Source organism: Lepidochelys kempii, chromosome 14, assembly GCF_965140265.1.
Source record: "Lepidochelys kempii isolate rLepKem1 chromosome 14, rLepKem1.hap2, whole genome shotgun sequence".
NCBI lineage: Eukaryota > Metazoa > Chordata > Testudines > Cheloniidae > Lepidochelys > Lepidochelys kempii.
This window is the reverse complement of record NC_133269.1, coordinates 7,176,840-7,199,063: the sequence shown is the minus strand read 5'-3', so window position 1 is coordinate 7,199,063 and position 22,224 is coordinate 7,176,840. Positions and strand designations below refer to the sequence as shown.

The following is a 22,224-nucleotide window of genomic DNA, read 5'->3' as shown; positions in this document are numbered from 1 at the left end:
AGCTTCTGAAATGCTTTTAAACCTCCGCCCCAGGATGGTGACTCATACTCTCCCACAACACCCAGTTCTGAGTTAGTCCCTTATGTTTTGAACTACCAGTAGGGAGATGGGTTGCATCGGGAAGTCAGGACAGGAATGGAGAAGAATTAGTAGTAGCAAGGTGTGTTTGGGGGGTTGGGAAGTCTTTTGTCTGCACTGAAAGGGGAAAGGACTTTTCCAGTGTTTGACTGGGGAGTTAGGGCCGTGGTCTCTGGTGAAGGAGGAATGTAGTTCCTGCTGGTGGTGAAGGACAGGAGGAGAGGGATAAGAGCACAATATAGGAAAATATTCTCTGCATTGGACAGTGAGGACACACAGTCTCTGTGTTGTTAGGATTAGCAATAACTGTGGACCAAAAAGCTGAATAGACAGCGTAGTTTCACATTTTTTCAGGTGAAAATAAATTCCTCTAGCAAGAGTGTCTTTGGGATTTTAGGGTCCTTCAGTGATCACTGAGTTCATTCCTGCAAGAACATTTCTGTCCTTATTGCTTGGATCGACAAGGACTGAACTGCTGCTGAAAACTCATAAACTGTTAACCTGATGATAATTTTAGGAGGAGAATTTGGATATTTTGATTACTATATACAATAAGATACAGGACTTCATCCCTCTATATGGTATTATCTAGCACAATACTACTATGTTTTTCCCTCTTGATACTACTACTCTGTCATGCTACCACTCCCCCCAACATAGAAACAATTTATCGACATTTTTTACTAAAGAGCATTTTGTATGTTTCATTTTTTTAAAAAGTGTTACCATGTTTCCTAAATACTTGCTATAATTGAGTTGGTGAGCTGAGAAGGAAGAGACATGTCTAAGCTGCTGTGATAAAGATATTAACTGATTTTATTGAATTGGCCCACCATCTCATCACACATCAGAAGTTAGTATGTAAAGTTGGATAGATTGGTTTGTTCATGTTCTCTTAGGGGCCTGACGCTTCAATCAAAGGCATTATGTAAATGCCAACTATTATTACTGCCTTCTGTATACGTATACAAAATACCTGTAGATTAGCATATCTCTATCCCCTCACTCCTTCTGAATCCTATTTTCTTCCACTTTACATTCCTCAAGGCCATCTTTCTTGGCCAACATACTTCTGTTCCTTCTGAGTCTTAACAACCCTGCTTCCTGATAAGTTTGGTAAATGAAAGTTGAGTGACATAGTGGACTTCCGTCAGAGTCTTTCTCTGTAGCACTTCTACACGTTACTGAATAAAGTAATGAGTTATGGAACAGAAATTTGGCTAAGATCTTCTGTTCTGAAATTCAATACACAATTAAGCATTTTTTTTTGTTTGTTTGCACTGGAATTTCTCTATATGGTAGAGAGAGTTTCATTCTAGGCATGGGAAGGAAGGAAAAAGTGTTCCTGTGGTTTTCTGACTGTATCACTGACAAGCAGCATTTTCTGTAGGGTTTGGGTTTTTTTAACTTTATGTGGTGCTTTACATGCGTTCCCTGCTTGTGTTTCTGTAATGGAGTTTTAGTCACTATTCACCTCTGGTTATACTTCACTGTTTTCTTGGAAGGATCAGATTGTGGTAGTACTCACTGGAACTGGTACTGCTAGGGAACAGTTGGTATTGGTCATGCCATTTTTATTGGCAGTGTTGGTGAAAATCCTAAACGATTTAGTCCTGAAGAACCTAGATGACAGTGAAAGATAATATTCTATAGAAGCCACGGCTTTCTTGGTAATTTTAGTCAGCATCCATGTGTGCAGGTCTGGTTGCCCTATCTCAAAACAGATATATTAGAAATGGAAAAGTTATAGAGAAGGGCAACAAAAAGGATTAGATGCATGGAACAGCATCTATACAAGGAGAAAGTAAAAAACTGGGACTGTTCAGCTTAGAAAAGAGATGATTAAGAGAGTATATGATCTATAAAATCATGAATGTTATGGAGAAAGTGAATAGGAAAGTGTTATTTACCCTTTCACATAACATAAGAACAAGGGGTCACCCAATAAAATTAATAGGCTACAGATTTTAAACAAACAAAAAGAAATATTTCTTCACACAACGCTTAGTCAACCTATGGAACTCATTGCCATCGGATGTTTTGAAGGCCAAAAGTATAACTGGGTTCAAAAAAGAATTAGATAAGTTCCTGGAGGATAGGTCCATCAATGGCTATTAACCAAGATGGTCAGGGATGCAACCATACTCTGAAACCTATGCACCAAGTGTCCCTAAACCTCCAACTTCCAGAAGCTGGGACTGGATGACAGGGGTTAGATCACTCGAAAATGCCCTGTTCTGTTTATACACTATGAAGCATCTGGCACCTACCACTGTCAGAAGACACTAGCCTGGATAGACCATTGGTCTGACCCAGTATGGTCAGAATGGCTGTTCTTATTAGGAGCTAAAATGAATCTATTTGACCTTAAATTGTTGTGCATTTGCACTTCATTCAGGTCACCATCTTATTTGTATTCACCTTTAATGATTAGGAGTTAGATTACTTTTATCTATGGGAGACTACACTCCTTTGCAAAGAGCCTGTCAGCTCTACAATGAGACATATCTTATTACTGAAATGGGAAGTCAAATGTCTATTCAAGAAATCGGGTTCATTTACCTGGGCATTATATTGTGGGTATATCTTCTAAATATGCAACAGAAACTTTATCACCAATTTTAAAAAATCCATATCCCTGTTTTCTTTTCCTTCCCCTTTCGCTCTCCCCTTTTCATTTTATATTATCAGTAACTAACCCAGGGGTGGGCAATATACGGCCTGCTGGCCGGATTCGGCCCGCCTAACATTTCCGTCCAGCCCGCCAGGCTCTTTGGCTGCCCCCTCACAATCTCTGGGCTGCTAAAAGTCCTGCAGTGCAGCGGGGCACTCAGGCAGGTTGCCTGCCTGCCGTGGCCCCAGGTGCAGGCTCAGGCCGGGAGGTGCTTACCACAGGCGGTTCCCGGCCAGTGGCGCAGCAGGGCTCAAGCAGGCTGCCTGCCTGCCATGGCCCCATGCTAACCCAGAAGTGGCTGCGGCTGGCTGCTGCTGGCATGTCTCTGCGCGACCCTGGTGGGTGGGGAGTCGGTTCCGTTCACTGCCCCCACCCCCAGCACTGCCCTCACAGCTCTCATTGGCTGGAAACCAGCCAATGGGAGCTGCAGGTGTGGTCCTAGCAGGCACGGGCAGCTCACGGAGACCCACAAGCCCCCTCCCTCCAACCTCTGCTGCGCTGCTGGCCGGGAACCATCTGTGGTAAGCACCTCCTGGCCAGAGCCTGCACCTTGCACCCCCTCCCGCACCCCAACCCCAGGTTAGAACCCCCTCCTGCACCCAAACTCCCTCAAAGACCTTGCACCCCAATACCCATCCCGGAGTCCCCTCCTACACCAAACTCCCGCCCAGAGCCCTCACCCTCTCCTGCACTGCAACACTCTGCACCAGCCCGGAGCTCCCTCCTGCACCCAAGCCCACTCCCAGACCCTTCATCCCCTCCGTTAATGTAGTAGAAATGTGCGGCCCGTGATGATGTACTAAAATTCATGGAGTGGCCCCCCTTTGAAAATGATTGCCCATGCCTGAACTAACCTGACACAAAATTTCCTTGGAATTATGTTGAGTGGCTGAGGTTAATGGTCAAGGCTGTCTCTTGGGCCATCAACTCCTTCCACCTGGTTTTCATTTGTTGTTGCTTTGATAGGTTATTTAGTACCATCATAACTGAAGAGTACAATCTCTCATAGATAGATAAGAAGCTTCAGGATACATAACTGTATTAAAGGGCTCGTCCTATTGACAAGTTTCTAATTTTACCAGTCACAAGTAAAAGTAGATAATTTCAATTAAAATATGTGGAAGTTTTATTAACTTAGCATAGAAAGTCTTTTAAACACCATCGATTAAAATGGAGATAATAAGTTAATTATGAAGCCATATTTAAAATATGGCATTCAAATCAGTTCTTTAAGTTTAATCATTTAACTATTATTAATTCAAAATTGTTTAAACCAAATGATCTGGAGTTTGAGAAGTCGTGCGTTTTCAGAACAGAAACAGAGTGTAGTTTAAACATGTATGTTCAGATCCTCAGCCTTACTGCAGCCCCTTTGTGTCACTCTCATGGTACAAAGAGGCCACAAACTTAGCTTAACCAGACCATGGAAGATTTCTCTGGCACATGGGAAAGTGCAAGTGTTATAAAACAGCAGTGATCACCCTTGCACCTATTGTTGCAGCCCCAGGGTAGCTGATGTGCCTGGACAGCTACTGTGGCATTATCCATTGAGACTATGGACAGCTGGATGCACTTTAGAGCAGCCCTGAAGCTGCTCTAAGTTGCACCAAGGCCAAATGGCTTTCAGGTGGCTGTAAGATCAAGGAGTCGCAAAGATAGTATAAAGTCGCCTTTGCCCTTAGCCCCTGAAGTACTGAATGGAGTTCAGCAGGATTCAAGGATTGGGCTCATTGGCCTGGTTCCAAAGGTCCTTATTTAGGTAGAGTCCATGCAACAGGAATAAGATTTTTAGTCTTTTTAGCATCACTTAGTGAACCCAGAATGATGAGTGATAACCGTAGTGATAAGACTTGCTTTATATAAACCAATTTTGGTTTAAACACAAACCAAAGTGATTGCATTTGAAGTTGTTATGGATATACTCTGTATTTACCGATAGCTGCAAACAAATGGCATTTTGTTTTCTTTTTTTAAAAGTTCTCTTGTGCCTGATACATTGCGTGTTTTTTGGTGGTAGTTGAGAACAATGTTACGATGTCTAACTATATCTCAGTACTTAATAAAGCAAATTGAGGCCATTCAACTTGTCATTGTAAACTCCTATTTTCAACTGAAGTCATTTCTGGGATATTTAGCACTAAATATCTTATGGTTTGGTACATTGACCAGGACAGACTATTCCATGTTCCTCTAGAAGAATGTTGTCCTGTCAGTGGATGTACCCTGTGCAGTTATGTGCATTAGAGCAGCATCATTAGTACATCGATTACTGACATTTTCTCTGTCAGATTACAGCCTGTGACTTTGGTCCTATGGTATGTATTATATTCCACTTCTTTACTCAGGGTTGTTTTGACCTCAGACCTTCTTTTCTTTGGCCATGTTTGCTATGCCTTTTACAAACAATCTACTGTGTGATGAGCAGCACTCTGTCTACCACATCTGTCGCTGTGTATCAGAGCACCTTAACAATGCTGTAGAAACAAATGAAATACCTCCTTACAGAGTCAGCTGACAATTCGTATATTGAATTGTTTTAATGAATAAGTGAATTTTAATTTTCTTCCAAGTGATACAGCACTGAGCAGGAACAGACACAAAGAGGAAGAAACTATGCATGCAATGTTTCAGCGAGTTGGGTTATACACAAACAACTCTGTGGCATTCCTCACTTCTGGCCAGTAATACTATCGCTCTTTTGATTCTAGGATGCTCTGAAACAGAGGCCATTAATTAAGATGAATTGACAACATGTTTAACATCTGACCAGGAGAAGGCAAGCAAAGTCTCTGTGAGATAGTCATAGACACAGTAGCAGCAGTTTCTAGAGTTGCAAATCATTATTTTCTCTCTTTCCACCCCTTGTGCTAAGACCTAGTGAGGTTACAGAATTTCAGATGTCAGTTCTGAACTGGAGTCTTTTATATTGTGGTATGATGTGCTAACCTACTCTATGTAATAGCTGCTTGTGTTTTTTTTATATTGCCTTCCCTTCTAGTAAGCGGATAAAGAAAGGGCTGAATATGTTCAAAGTTGATGTTTTTTGGAATACATTAAATGACATGAAACACAGAGCCTTTATCAGTAGGGTTGATTTAACTTCAAAAGTTATTGATAATTTTTCCAAGATATTTTCTAATTATTACTGTGAACGTTTCTGGCATGTCATACATCTGACGAAGTGGGTATTCACCCACTAAAGCTTATGCTCCAATATGTCTGTTAGTCTATAAGGTGCCACAGGACTCTTTGCCGATGTGACAAATACTCTGCTTAAGCACTGAAGGCTCTCTGTACACTTTTTACAAGACCAAATCAGTCACGTCTCATAATCCTCGAACAAAAAAAAACTTCCAATATTTATAGATAATGTAGAATATACTAATGGATATGTAGAGTACTCTTCAATTCCTTGATGATGAAATTGCAAACTAATAATGTATTTCATTGCTCTTTGATCAGGCCATTGAAATAATATAGTATTTTGAAAGAGATACATTACATACCGTGTATACAGGTACATCACAACATCTTTTAGGTTTTCTATGTAAGATTTTGCAAAAGTGTTCTGCATTGACTTGACTCTTCTCCTATTGAAGTTAATGGTAAAACTTCCACTCTTTTAAGAAGATCATGCTATATATTTCCAGATGTTTTACACGTTTACTTCGTGTTCTCTCCTTCCTTGAGCAGAGTTTAAACAGAAGCATAATGGCCTTATTAGGGCTGTTGATTTATCACAGTTAACTCACGTGATTAACTCAAAAAATTAATTGTAGTTAAAAAAATTAATTGTGATTAATTGCACTGTTTAAACAATAGAATACCAATTGAAATTTATTAAATATTTTGAATGTTTTTCTACATTTTCAAATATATCTATTTCAATTACAACACAGAATACAAAGTGTACAGTGCTTGCTTTATACCATATTTCTTTACAAATATGTTCACTGTAAAAATTATAAACCAATGAAACAGTATTTTTCAATTCACCTCATACAAATACTGTAGTCCAATCTCTTTATCATGAAAGTGTAACTTACAAATGTCGTTTTTTTATTACTTAACTGCACTCAAAAACAAAACAATGTAAAATTTTAGAGCCTACAAATCCACTCAATCCTACTTCTTGTTCAGCCACTTGCTAAGAGAAACAAGTTTGTTTAGATTATGGGAGATAATGCTGCCCACTTCTTAATTACAGTGTCTCCTGAAAGTGAGAACAGGCGTTCGCATGGCACTGTTGTAGCTGGCATCACAAGATATTTATGTGCCAGACGCACTAAAGATTCATATGTCCCTTCATTCGTCAACCACCATGGACATGCTTCCATGCTGATGATGCTGGTTTAAAAAAAAGGCTTTAATTAAATTTGTGACTGACCTCCTTGGGGGAGAATTGTATCTATCCTGCTCTGTTTTACCCGCATTCTGCCATATATTTCATGTTATAGCAGTCTCGGATGATGACCCACCACATGTTTTTCCTTTTAAGAACACTTTCACTGCAAATTTGACAAAATGCAAAGAGGATACCAATGTGAAATTTGTAAAGGTAGTTACAGCACTCGACCCAAGGTTTAAGAATCTGAAGTGCCATCCAAAATCTTAAAGGTATGAGGTGTGGACCATGCTTTCAGAAGTCTTAAAAGAGCAACACTCTGTTGCCTAAACTACAGAACACAAACCACCAAAAAAGATAATCAGCTTTCTGCTGGTGGCATATGACTCACATGATGAAAATGAACATGCATCAGTCCACGCTGCTTTGGATTGTTATCAGGCAGAACCCGTCTTCAGCATGGACACATGTCCTATGGAATGGTGGTTGAAACATCCAGGGACATATGAATCTTTAGCTCATCTGGCATGTAAATATCTTGTGACGCTGGCTTCAACAGTGCCATGTGAACGCCTGTTCTCGCTTTCAGGTGACGTTGTAGACAAGAAGCAGGCAGCATTATCTTCTTCAAATGTAAACAAACTTGTTTGTCTGGCTGAACAAGAAGTAGGACTGATTGGACTTGTAGGCTCTAAATTTTACATGGTTTTATTTTTAAATGCAGAGTTTTTTGTACATAATTCTACATTTGCAAGTTCAACTTTCATGATAAAGAGGTTGCACTACAATACTTATATTAGGTGAATTGAAAAATACTGTTTCTTTTGTTTTTTACAGTGCAAATATTTGTAATCAAAAATAAATCTAAAGTGAGCACTGTACACTTTGTATTCTGTATTGTAATTGAAATCAAAATATTTGAAAATGTAGAAAACATCCAAAAATATTTAAATAAATGGTATATCTTAATTGTTGTAGTTCTGATAGGAGTTCTAACTACATCCTCTTTACAGTTTGAGCCTTGCAAATAATTCTGTAGGCACAGTTGATGGACATAGGCCTGACCATCTAGGCTAATAGTTTAGAAATTCGGTACTCAGAATATAGGATTTGATCTTAGAATCATAGACTCATAGAAGATTAGGGTTGGAAGAGACCTCAGGAGGTCATCTAGTCCAACCCCCTGCTCAAAGCAGGACCAACCACAACTAAATCTTATAGGCAAACCAAGAGAGAAAACCGTGTGGCTTCAGATTTTAGTTTTGAGGGGTAAGATTTTATAATTGCACTGTTGTTGTTTTTCTGCTGTTGCCGAAGTGAGCTGATTGCGCTGTGTGAATTTTTCCCCTTCATGGTCTTTTGAATGCAGAAAATGCTGGAGATACCTTTCTCTGTCATTTTAGTTTTCTTGCTTCTATTAACTTTGGCTAATCTTCTTATGCTTAATATTTGATAATAGTTGATCAAACCATAGCTAAATGTTTCTTAAAGCTGTAAAATTTTGCATTCATTTCCTGCGATAGTTTTAAGATCTGTGTGTTTACATGAGTGTCTCTCTCTCTCTCTCATAGCAAGTGGTTCTCTTGTAATCCAGTACTGCCAGTGACTTTGTTGATGTGAGAGAGAGAGAGCCCCAGCTTGAGGATGTGGGTTGCTTTAAGGCAACTGGGGGAACACAGACAGTTCTTGTCAATCTAAGATTTTTGAGTCAGTTTGGAGAGATTAGATGTTGCTTTAAATCATCTTACTAGTAGTGACACTGCACCAAAAATCTCCTCTAATCTAATTAATTTCTCTGCCTCATCCCCGTCTCCAGTTTTTTATGCTGCTAGACCCAAATCTGCTTTTGTCATCTCTTCGATCCAACGTTAATGCTCCTTCGCATATTAACTACCATTACTTTCCCTGTAGAACAAAAAGTTTGGTTTGTGCCACTAAGTTGGCTGATGCCTTTATTTCCGAATGATCGGATATAGGACCGCGTGGTACAGGGAACAATCACACATGACACTGGAACTCGCCAGGCCTCCATTTTGGCTCCCAGTATGTTTTATGAATATATTTTCATTGGAATCCTCCAGGTTAGCCTTGGCTTCTAATCCTACACACTTTCTTGTTTTTTAGGAGCTGTTTGAAAGATGTAATGTTTTAAAGGTTTTTCTTTGTTTGTTTTTAAGGGGAAAAAAGTAATACATTGAGATAATCAATAAAATTCCAGGCAGGCCTTATAATAGAGCAGTGCATTTAAAAATAAACATTGCATATGTCTATCAAGAACTCAAAGACCAAAATCCTATAGAAATGAAAACCATCTATTTTGGTCAATGTAACATTTCTTAATTCAAATAAAAGCCAGGTACTCTGTTAAAATTTAGCTTTAGCTCAAAGCCATAATGATTTTCTGAAATAATTATAAATGGCATATGATAGATTGTACACTGTTTTAGTATGTATACAAATTTAATTTTAAAAAGTTAACCATGTACAGAGGAAAAGAACAGAAAAGGATGCAGATTGCATTATATTGATCATGTGTTTGAAATAATGCTGATGTAGTTAACGTGTAGCTAGTAGGTCATATTTTTGCACACAGATAAGTACTTTCTACACACACGCGCGCGTGCGCGATGTATTTTCTCTCTCCACACATGCACAGAAAATTTATAACTTTGACATATGGAATAATTCAATGAATAATCAAGAAAGTGTGTAAACAAAAAACGGTCTTGAATAGCAACTTTCCAAGAAAGGTTAATACTTATATTAGCATAATGAATTTGGGGGCGTACACCAATGCACAATGCAGTATTTACGATGTAATTATCAACTTTGGATAGAAATGTACTTAGATTGTCTAGTACTTTTGTGAATGAAGCATTTCCTTTTTCTTCAGAGTTTGTTACATGCTAACATAGAGCTCAGATATTATGAAAGAATGTTAATCATAATTTATTTAGATGATTGTAGATACTACAGAATAAACATGCAACATACACACACCTTTTGGGAATGAAGTATTTGAAAAGTAATAGAGATCTAAAAGAAATAACTTGCAGTCCATGCCATTCAGAATTTGTTTGGACAGTTTATAATACAATCTTGTTATGAAGCTTCTCACCAAACTTTAGCTGTAGAATCTTGAATTCAAATAGATAATTTCAAGATGATTACAGTAAGTCTATTTGTACTTTTCACACTGAAAAATCATAGTAATATACATTCTTACATTCTGAGGGGCTGGGAAAGAGTAGGATTGTTGAAAAAACAACTGAAGAATGTGTAAGAAATTGTAAATCTAAAGTAGCAACTCCTACCGTAACTTATACCTTCAGCCACTCCCAAGTGTAAGTTAGAACAATTTAGACCCCTAAAGCCTACTTACAGACATGTAACCTGCACCCTTTGTATGTCACATCTGAATTTGACCCCAAACATTAGTTAAATAAGTTACGTATAAGGTTTCAGAGTAACAGCCGTGTTAGTCGGTATTCGCAAAAAGAAAAGGATTACTTGTGGCACCTTAGAGACTAACCAATTTATTTGAGCATAAGCTTTCGTGAGCTACAGCTCACTTCATCGGATGCATCCGATGTGAGCTGTAGCTCATGAAAGCTTATGCTCAAATAAATTGGTTAGTCTCTAAGGTGCCACAAGTACTCCTTTTCTTTTTACGTATAAGAGGTGCATATTAAATGCCTCCCAGTAAATACTACAAGACTGTTAGTACTATGGCTTTGTAATTTCCATCTTCTGAATGCCAGAGCTGCGCAAAGCCTAAATCCTGGGCTGTAAGGACTGTGTTATAATCAGGGTAGTCTGTTATTGTATCTGAGGACCTTTCTTCTGTAAAATTTTCAAATGCACCTAATAGGACTTAGACTCCTAAGACACTCTGCTACTTTTGAAAAAGTTATCCTTTGCCTGAGACATGGTTAGAAGAGTCTTGGCAGTTCATCAACCTCTGTCATCTGTTGTTGTGCATTCTTAAAGTCTAACCAAGATTTGGAGATGCATGGGAATGAATTGGCTGGGAATGAATCTGGCCATGATGGAAGTGTTGCTGCTAGTTTGGGGAATTCACAGAGAAAAGAAAGACTGCACCTGCACCTTTATCAATGTAGTTCTGAGCCTTGGAGTTTTGTTAAATTCTTCATGGCTTCTTGGTATGTAGATAATGATGGTCCTGTATAGTGTCGTCTTCTATTAGCAGTTGGTCAGGGGGACAGTCATTTTTCCTCTCAAATGCAGACCCCTGTCTTTGCCATCTCCAGGCTGAGTTACAATAATGCACTCTCTTGTATGTGGCCCTTGAGGAACCTTTAGGTGCTTCATCTTGTTCAGAACACAATGGCTTGTCTTCAAATTCAGGAAAGTCAATATACTTAGCTACATTGTCTGCACTGTCTACCTGTTCATTTCAGTTTTAGGCCTTGATGACCATGCTGTAAGTCTTAGAAGGGCTAGAGCCCTGTTGTTTAAGTGTCTGTGTTCTTTCATGACAATTGGGGTCTGTTGGGTTGTCTTGCCTCTCAGTGCCTGGAAATCAGTGGCAGAGTTCTCACAGTTGATGCTCCTTTTTCAAACTTACTTTTCATCAGAACTCAAATTTACCAAGCTTCATATCATACACCAAAGCTGCTTTGGTCAGTCATGATTTTGACTGAGCGTTACTTTGTTTTTGATATCTACCTTTTTTTGTTCTTCTTCTTGTCTTGGATTGGATGTCTTTAATGAGGGTGGTTTTATGAATGGTAGGACTGTTATATTTAGTTTTGAGTTCAGTATTTTTCTATTAATTGTGCTGCCCTTGCTAACCTTTGTCATGAGCACTTTATCAGATCATAACTAAATCTAGAATACTATCCAGGTCCATCTTCCTACAATTTCCTTGCCAAAGACTGTCAGTTTCAAATTGATACAAGTTATTGTCACTTTTAGATGCTCTACCCTAGCCAGGAATATGGTTTACACTCAGCAGCTATCAGCTATAAGTGATTTTCATTTATGGTGGGTGAAGTACTGGTTGACCCAAATCCTGTTAATACAGAAAAATCTTTTTTTCAATACACTAAAAAAAATTGCCTTGGGCATCACATGTTTGTATCCTCTAGCTGCCTGACAGGTTCACAAACAGTGTTAGCTAGCCCTGGAGCTGCATCCTGTGTGTGCAGACTTTACTGAAGAAGTGTCTTAAGGAGGGATTTTAATAAGGAGAGGGCAGGAGCTTGGCACACTGAGATTGAGAGGAAATAGTATAAGAGAAGATGCAAAGCCAGGATTGGAAGAATGAACAAAATGAATGGTAAAGTTGATTCTCTGGTGGAGTGAAAGGGAGGGCGAGTGGATACTAAGTTTGGAACTCTACCTTGGCCCTCAAGCAGGCTTTTCTTGCTGGCTGCTGTGGCATTGTTGCCTCCATCCAAACTTTGGCCAGAAGGAAGCTTTTCCCATTTGTGTGTGAAGGCAAAGGCAGGGTAAAAGAGAGAAAGAGAATGCTAAAGTGCAGATGAATGCTGATGGGAGGGGAGAGGAGAAAGGGAATTCTACTAGCTTGTTCCCTATCCTAGCTGACAGTCTGATCAAAGAAGTCATACGAGAAGTGTTTTTCCATTATTTTTTTTTAATTTAAGATTATCCATGATATGGAGGCCCAAATCCACAAGCTGAGAGAAGAGCTTATTCAGGTAAATGCTCAGCGGAAGCAACAGTTGGTAGAGCTTAGTCTTCTGCGGGAAGAAGAAAAGCAGCGGGCTGCTCGGGATCACGAGACTGCAGTGAATAAGCTTAAAGCAGAGTCGGAAAAGATGGCCTTAGAGCTGAAAAGGACACATGCTGCAGAGACAGAGATGACATTGGAAAAGGTAAGAGATTCACATGCTGTTACTACACAAACCTGGTTAGGTCATAGCAAGTGAGGGACAATGTATCCGAAGTGACACACTCTATAACAAATTATACAGATCAATAACAGTTGTGATGTCACTTAAATAAAGGAAACTGCTACCGATCAGAATTTGTCAAGTCCTGTGGCATTTAGGGCTGGAGGGGCTCAGAGTTTTGAGGTCCTTGAATGAAAGGCTTCTATGATAACAAAATGCTGATTTCATGAGGATAATTACTATTATTTTGACTAGACTTCTTCCCCAGCAGAGTGTCACACTCTAACAGAAGTAGCAGTAGGGTCAGAACACCAATCTAGTATACAGTAGTTTATGGAGAGGGAAATGGTAGACCAGAATAACAGCATGATTTGAAATGCAGCTTCAATCCAGGATGGGGTTTATCACTTCTCCTTGATTAGGACGGGGTTGACAAGGGAGATCCTACTTTATTAATCCATGTACTTTGCTCTGTCAAAATACAGTTTAAGGGGAGATCAATTTTGTGGGGTGGGGAGGAGGGAAGGTTGGGTAGAGGTGCATGAAATGTTTAAGTATGTGGATTAATGTTTTAAAACACACTGGTGCTTTCTCCCACCTTATGCTCAACCAGTTCATTCACAGTATGACTCAGTGTATGGATGTTTTTGGCTGAAGGTTGACTCCTTTTTATAGGGTTCACTTTCATTCAGCATTGGGTAGGTGTTTTTGATACAAATCAGCAAGATTTGGAATACTTAAGGAAAGGAACACACAGAAATGGAATCTGATAGAAGTGTGAAAACCTCACGGCTATGTGATTTAGAAATAAAAATGGTTAATTATATGTTATGATACTAATATTTTAGAAAACTGTATTCAACAATCTCTGGACATTTTAAATAATGTAATGCTTAAAAAGATGGTATTTTGAATTTCCTCAATATCATTTTTACAAATTCTTTTTAAAATTGCTATGTACGTTTCTCTATTTCCTGTCCTTTGGACGTATTTATGTGATCGCTTACCAGTGTTGTCAGTTATCATCACCATTTCCCTTAGGATGTTGGTTCGTTGGCACTAAGGAACTTACATATACATATTTCAGCTTTCCTTGTATCCATTTACTCATCTGAGATTGGATCCAACCTCTATGTCCTGGGTGAAATCTAGACTGTTCATGGGAGTGGTCCAGTTTGTTTGGTGCTGCACAGACTGAATCACAAATCTTGAAGATACTCAGTTCACAGTACTGGTGACTGTACTTCCAAATTAAAGCAGAATCTTTCATATCTTTTGCCAGTATGTAGTCATAAGAACCAAGTCAGAAAATATATATTGCTAGATATTTAAGTATACATAGCAGTAACATTGAAGTCTGAAATTTTCAAAGGAGAGAAGCTAGGTGACCAAGTTTCAATGGGATATGGGTGACTAGCTTCTTTAAGCTCCTTCACACATCCCAGCCTAAATATAGAGCCTGATCCTGCAAACAGTTACGCATGTGAGTAACTTCATTCAGGTCCATTGCAGTCAATCTGACTATTCATATGATTAAAGTTATTCATGTGCATGTTTGTAGGATTAAGTGTTTAATGCAGATGGAGTAGTAACTAATGAGCCTGGCCTTTTAAATAACTATGGCTCTGTTCCTTTAAACACTTGTGTATGTGCTTAACTTTTCTGCTGTGAGTAATCTCACTAAATTGTCACTTATTTGTGGTAGTATTGTTAAGCTTGTTGATAAGGGTTTGCAAGATGAGTCTTATTCTGTAATGAGGTTTGTTTTTTTATTGTTTTAAAAATATCACCATTATTGGATTCTTATTTAGTAGGAATAAATTCTTACCTAGGCTGCTGCAGCTTTTAATGGAGTAATCAGCATACAGTTATCTAGAAAAGATCACCAGCCTTTAAATTTTATTTTATAATATTTTCAGTTCCTTAGAAAAGAAAAGAATTGTCATCAAAGGACATGTTTAAACATTGTGCTAAACTAAAATGAAAACTACTTGAAGTTTAAAATAGGCCATTTGTGTATGTAAGCATACAGTTGTTTTAAATATTTTAACATGTATTAGTGTGATAAATTCCACATTTTATTACAAAATGATATGCAGCAACAAAAAATAAGACTATGCATATACCGTTCAAACAGTCTTTTTGTTATATTGACATTTCATTTACCTGCATCAGGTTCTTGGTCTGTAATTTTAAACAGCATTCTGAGGATTATGTTGGAAATCTGCCAGCCTGAAGCCATTAAATGGCTATGATCAACAATTCAGAATCTTTTTTTGAATTTAAGGAAAGCTCCACTTGGCATAATTATTTAAAGCCAAGGTCACAGAAAGTATTTAAACCTTTGAAATTCATAATTAAAGGATTAATATTAACTCATGAAGACGTTGTCATTTTTGCTTAAAAATGGAATTTGAATCTCAATTATTTTCTTTCTTTGATCTTGTTTTACATTAATAGTATAGCAAAAGAAAAAAAGTTAACTTCTTTACATTCCCAAATTAAAGTTACAAATAATCCTTAAACACTTCAGAGGAAAATATATTTAATAGTCTTGAATCACCATTACTGTCAAAAATATTCTTTTTAAACTTTCAGTTGAATTTTTTTCATTTTCCAAATAAAATTACATGTAGACGTTTCTAATTTTAATTTACATTAGATGGCATTAAATTTTAAGGGAATATTTTTATCATTTAGCCTATTTTCTTCATTTCTAATTTATGATCAGGAGATAATGTGCTTGGGGCGGGGGGAAACAAAGACCAAAATTATTTTTTGAGGAAAAGAAGTTTTGCATATTCCTGTGCAAGCAACCATGAACTACCTCTACTCATTCTTACCCTATTTCACCTCTTTGCACATCTCCCAAGCTCAGGGCTCTGCAAAGAGGCCACCAGGTCCCAAAGGAGTTTGGAGGAGATCTCCATTTTCAGCTGAAAAGTGAAAATGATAGTGTTTACTGAACTGAAATGAAATTTTGACACAATTGAAGTCAAGTGGGGTTTTGGGATTGGAGATCTTTTTATAAAAGAAAAGAAAAACAACTTTAATAATAGCCCACATGCTGCTTCTTTTAAAAAGTAACTTTTCTTCTGAGGTTTTGAATTTTTTAGCAAATTCTTGTTACCTTTAAGTTGTTATGGAAGAAAATGAAAGGAAAGTTTGTTTGTTTTTGTTCATGTTTTGTCTTCTAAGGTTTATGTTCTTCCATTTACTTGATTATATATGGTGCCAGGAACTGCTAGGTGAACCTCAGAAGGTTTCGTGGGTCTGGTTTTGGTTTGGAAAAGATCATATGAACATCCAAACTGTCAGAGGCTCATTCCTTTTCTAGGTGAAGGTATTCATTCCCATGTGGCCTTATGTACTGTGCAATATTGATTTCTCTGTGTGTTGGTTTCAGGGGTTTATGGATTGGCACTCACCTGATCAGGATCACAATAGGAAAAGTTTTGTAAAATTTCAGTGAAGAAGACCTTAAAGAAGAAAGAGAATTTATCGAGGCATTTCATTCACATACTTTTGCTTTCTCAGTAACAATGATGCAGAATGGGGAAAAAAGGGTCTAAGAGAATAAGTTTTATTGATAGCACCCTGCTCATGAGAATGAACAGATGTGATCCCTTGTAATGAAACATGTGGGATTAATTTGATGTTGCTTGCTACCAGGAAGATTTTCATGTAGAAGAGATGTTACGTTCTTTATTTTTCAGGCTCCTCTTGCGGATGGATGATTAATTGATACTTAAGGTCCATTGAACTTTGTATTGCAAATTGCCAGGCTGGGAATTAATGAGATGTTACTGTTCAAACCAGACATGGATGGTAAACTTAAACAAGCAGGGGATTTTGCCAGTTTCCAATTTTGCCAGTTTCTCTGTATTGATTAAATGGGGGGTGATGATGGCACTTTATTAGCATAGGGAAGGTCTAAATACAGATTATATTAGTTTGTACATGGCAGGCCCTTATATGTAATTCTGATTATGTGTTTTTTTTTAAATGATGCCCTCTATAATTAAGTAAACATGTTTTAGTTTGTTCGGGCTGTATAGATTTTGGTATTTCTATTACTCAGAGTCACATACAGTCTCATCTTACCTTCCAAGATAAAGAAATTAATATTTTAATTTCAGTGTATTTTAGAAGTATTTAATTCATGATTAGAGTATTTTAGCCACTGATGACTATAAGGTTGCTCAGGAATAGTACTTAAGTGAAATTTTAAATGTGGGAAGCTGACAGTAACTATCTGTTTATAATTATTTCATCTTAAAATTAGATTAATCAATAGGAAGGATAAAATATTGTGCTTCCTGGAAAAAGTCCTTATCGGCAGCCAGATGAAACTGTGTAACCCACATTGTAAAGAAAAGAAACAAGTCACCTGTTATGGAACAAAAAGGAAAAAAAAGTCCATAATTTTCCACTGACCTTACTCTGTAGCTGGCATTATTTTCATGTAACCCTGCTGTGAGGTGTTTTTCCGAAACCTGAGCTACTAGAGATGTAAATGTTTTGGAACTGGCTTACCATCTCTATCCCAGAGAAATCACAGCTCTGTTTGACATTTCCATGCCTGTTCTCTTTGGGGGAAATTCTGCTCTATGCACTATTAAAAGCACTGAATAGGGTGCTTTGAATTGCCTGGGGTTTCCTGTCAGTGTGTCTGCTGCAGCACCCTCCATCTCTGCTCCTTCCTCTATAACTGGCTCGTTCTACTGATCATTGTGAAGGAGTCGAGAATAGCATAGCTGAAGTCGACATATCTTAGATAGACTTAGAATCACTTACTTTGCATCCTTGCGGCGCGGGATCGACGGCCGCCGCTCCCCCGTCGACTCCGCTTCCGCCTCTCACCCTGGTGGAGTTCCAGAGTCAACGGCAGAGCAATCAGGGATCGATTTATCGCATCTACACTAGACGATCCCCGATAGAGCGATCACTACCCACCGATCCGGCAGGTAGTGTAGACGTGGCCTAAATTTGTAAAACCCCAGCACAGTAAGAGGAGGAGGAGTAGCAACTTGTATCCCCTCTGCTTGCGCACACCTGTGGAGTAGCTGGTCAGAATCAGGCCCTTTCTGAGGCTCTTTTGTTATATTTATTCTTGCCTGAAGATGCTCTAAAATATTTTAATTATGTAATTTACTTTTATTCTATTAAATTGAAAAGAGATTTTTAATACCTTTTTGTGCTCTTGCTAATTTGGGATCTGATCCTGTGAACCCTTACTCAGACAAGTAGTAATATTGAAGACAATGGTGTAAAAATAGATTTTCAGGCTTGAGCACTTAGTTATATGGGCCTTTTCCCCACAAGATTCTGAAAGTCCTGTTCGCTGCAGGGGTTAAACTGCGGTTGATCATTGCAGAGCTGCACAAGTTAAGGGGAGGACACATGAACTTCTGCTCAGCTAGTCTCGTCCCCTTCCCGCTGTGTGAGTAGGAGCAGTCATGAGTTCAGTCCCTTACTATCCTGAGAGCATGAGTGTAACCATGCAAAAAGGACCAGGCGTAGGCTCACACTGTTCCTTCCTAAAGGGGGACTGAAGCAGGTGAGCTTCCCAGTAGCTTCTGTTGGGGCACCTCTAACACAGGCCTTTGCATAATAGGCACAATCTAACCATACACATAATGGATTACTGAAATTCAGCCACCTCTGAGGGGAAAGGTGGCAGCCATTTATCGCAGTGCACAACACCACCATAATAGTTCAGGACAGAAAGTGTTACTGCAGTTAGAATCTGAATAGCCATGTTACACATAAATCAGGCAAGGAGTCCAAGACATTAGCATGGAGAGCTGAAATGGTCACTTGCTTGTCATGTCCTTGTGGCTTCGTTTATTTTCATGACATCCATTGTTACACTCAAACATAACACAACATTAAAGATTACCCAAATTTCTGTAATCAAAAGTAATGAAAGATTGTTTCTGGGAAGTGGACCATTTCAATTGTACTGATTTGATTAAAAAATTAAACAGCTCCGCCACCCAGCAGACACAGTTTTAAGGTACAGATTTTATTTGCTTCCTCTTGAACATATTTTATGTGTCAGTTCATTATATTATTATAGTATATGATGACTGTTTTGCATTGTAAATTACACCCACATATGAAAAATATTCGACATGGGGTGTTTAAAAATAAATACATTAGAGATGCTTACTACCGTTGTGTGGGCTGCACTAATGACTAATTTCAGCAATAGGGTGACAGATGTTATAGGTTGTATCAACAACACTTATGGCATAAACACTAGTCAGCCAGGTGTAACATACTATTGAAAGCTTGTGTGTATTTTCAAGTTTGCCAGAAATTATTAAAAGAAAGAGGCAAGCTGCATTTCTAAGTGCGTGCAGATGTGAATTTTGGCTAACACAGCTGTTTGTAACGTTCATCTGTGGTATTTTCTTGGCAAAGAAAATGAGCATTCAGAAAGCATGACCCTAACAGACCAGTAGACATGCTAACAATACTCTAAGGAAACAACCTTGGAACACTGAACCTAACTCATAAAACATTTATATGTTTGATACACATACAAATACATATAGTGTGGAGTTGAAGGGTTTTTTCCCCCTGCATTTGAATAATTTCCATCTTGAGATTTTTGTTGACTGCGTTCCTAGAGTCTAATAGACATTTTGGTTCCTTTTATCAAGTATGTATTCAGGTTTAAGGACTGTCTATCTGTTTCTTTCTCACTGCTACTTTCATTCCAGAATGGAAGTATGTGTCTGTGTGCACACACCCTGTGTAACACATATGATAGTTAAAATGATAAGATGAAGTTAGAGCCACGAAGAGAGAGAATAGTCCAGTAAAGTGCTAGCCTGGGACTCTGGAGAAAGTGAAAATCAATGCAACGTCAGCTCCTAAAAGCCTAATTCACTTTTGAAAATGGGGGATAGGGGTCTAAGTCACTTAGACCTGGCAATGCTGAGCAGAGCAATGCCTAAATACCTTTTAAAATGTGGGCTTCCGTGTCTGAGTTCTTCAGCTGTAAAAAGGGATAAGAGCACATCCCTACCTTGCAGGGTAAATAAATTAAAAATAGTGAGCCATTCAGATACTACACTGCTGGGGGCAATTGTGAGTAGTTAAGTAAATAGATTTCACGGATGACAGATGGTTGGTTATATGTATCTTGAGGATCTGGTGAAATATGTATCCTTATTCACAGTTACTTTTTGTTTACTTGATAGATATCATGAGGCAGGAACATGTATCTTCATTAAAATCAGATGTAATTATGCCTCAAGGATGCTTGCTTTATAGTAGTCTGTTAGAAAAGCACAGGAAAAACAGAGATATGTTTTGCTTGGTTCTCGCACCAAAGCTATAATTTCAATACAGTTATGAAACAGTTCAGTTTGTGGAGCTGGGCATGTGAGCTGGCAGGTAACTCAGCCAAAGCAGCACAATTCAGTTTTATTGATTTAAATGATGTAACAGTTGTTTGGAATTTTTTTTCTTTTGTACGCTTATAAAGTCCTGTATTTTATAGCTATTACAATCATGAAATATACCTCCAACAGGATTAACTCTGTAAACTATGTTAAGATGAAGTTCAGGATGTAGGCACATATCAGTGTTCTGAGTTCATATTATCTGTCAAGAATGGTAGAGTTTAAATAAAAGTTAGATACCCAGGAAATTCAGAGATAAGGTTAAGCTTACAAGAAACACAAACATTGAACATATGTAAATTCATCTAAGATGCCATACTTACTTAACTCTGTCCCTAGAGATGGCCATTTCCGATCTTCTCTTTGTGTTCTTTTATAATTATTTTGTAACATGCTGTTTTTGAAAAAAGGACTTTCTCTAAGAACTTTGAGGTGTACAGCGTGCTGTTTACATTTTGAACAGCTTCTGCTCCTGTGCAGTTTAATTTGCAGGTGGAGTTTCAGAAATGTGCACCACAGATAAATGGTTTCATCTCTCTATTTGTTAACTTATTAGCTCTGTATTTAATGACACTTGGATCATTGGGTTCGCACATTCAGTTGTAAAGCCAAATCCAATTGGGTACTGAGCACCTTCATCACCTTACAGGATTGTCCCATTTATATGGAAAGAGAAATCCTTGCCATGGAATATGCCATTTGTCTAATACAGAATTTGTACATCAGTGTTTTCCTGTGGAGTGTATCCGACCATAAAAAAGGCCATAGTTGGTATAAACATTATGATTAAAGTATGCCGATGTGGTCAATGACAAAATGAAACTGTATATGGTGGATAGTGTACACTGCCTTTCTGATTTCTTCAGAGCATTGCTAATGGGATGCATTTAAGATAGTTTTGGAAATTTTATTGAATTTCCATACTTTCAAATGTTTGGATTTTATGTATGTTTAAACTTAGATACTCAGGAAATTTAGAATTATTTTTAAGCACTAATCTTTTAAGGTAATATGCATTCAAAACAGATATATAATTTCAACCTTAACAAAAGTTTTTGCGTTGGAATTTCCTTTCCTTTTAGTTGCCTTAATGTGTAATGGAGACAAATTCTGCTCTTGCAGATCCTAGGAGTTCCTCAAGAGGGAACCCTGGTCCAGCATAGAGTCATAGAATATCAGGGTTAGAAGGGACCTCAGGAGGTCATCTAGTCCAACCCCCTGCTCAAAGCAGGACCAATCCCCAATTTTTGCCCCAGATCCCTAAATGGCCCCCTCAAGGATTGAACTCACAACCCTGGGTTTAGCAGGCCAATGCTCAAACCACTGAGCTATTCCTCCCCCAGACCGTAAATGGCTCACTGAAGAGGGAATGTCACCTTGGTTTGCTGGCCATGAAATCTTCTAATGGCCACTGGACTGGTCTCTCCTGAAATCTGCTGGATGGTGGGGAAAAATGCATCAGCACAGTAGTTTGGGATCAGCAGAACCAGATGGAACCAGCAGAACCTTCCTACACCCTTGTGCCTCCTGCTGCTAACCCCTAGCCCCAATTGAGCAAGCCCTAGGCAGTGAAAATCCCCAACCCTGCCCCTTCTACTGCAACCTGCTTCCTCCTCTGCTTCTCAGTTGACCTTTTGCTGCTCCTGCAAGGTATCACAGGAAATGAACAATCTGCTGCCCTACTCTGCTGCCCTCCTGCTGCTGCTGCTCCCTAATGTGGGGGTCAGAGAGAGCAAAGATCTCTTCCCCCGTTGCTCCTCCAGCTCTCTGATCCTTGAGAAGGGAATTCTGGGCAGAGAGAAGCTCCCCCCATCAGCATCCTCCCCCATT

The 22,224-nt window shown here is 38.6% G+C and overlaps 1 protein-coding gene across 9 annotated transcripts in view; it reads left to right on the top strand.

The window, feature by feature from the left end:
* CEP112 (centrosomal protein 112) overlaps positions 1-22,224 on the top strand; it is a 357,419-nt gene that overhangs the window by 202,080 nt on the left and 133,115 nt on the right. For 8 of the 9 annotated variants that reach the window (XR_012154913.1, XM_073311620.1, XM_073311622.1 and 5 more), the window contains one exon: positions 12,728-12,958. The exons of the other annotated variant lie outside the window; for it this stretch is intronic. Coding sequence is in view for 7 of the 8 variants with exons in the window: in XM_073311620.1 (XP_073167721.1) it covers positions 12,728-12,958 (231 nt within the window). In the remaining variant the exon portion in view is untranslated. The remainder of the gene's footprint in view (positions 1-12,727; positions 12,959-22,224) is intronic. 9 annotated transcript variants of the gene reach the window in all.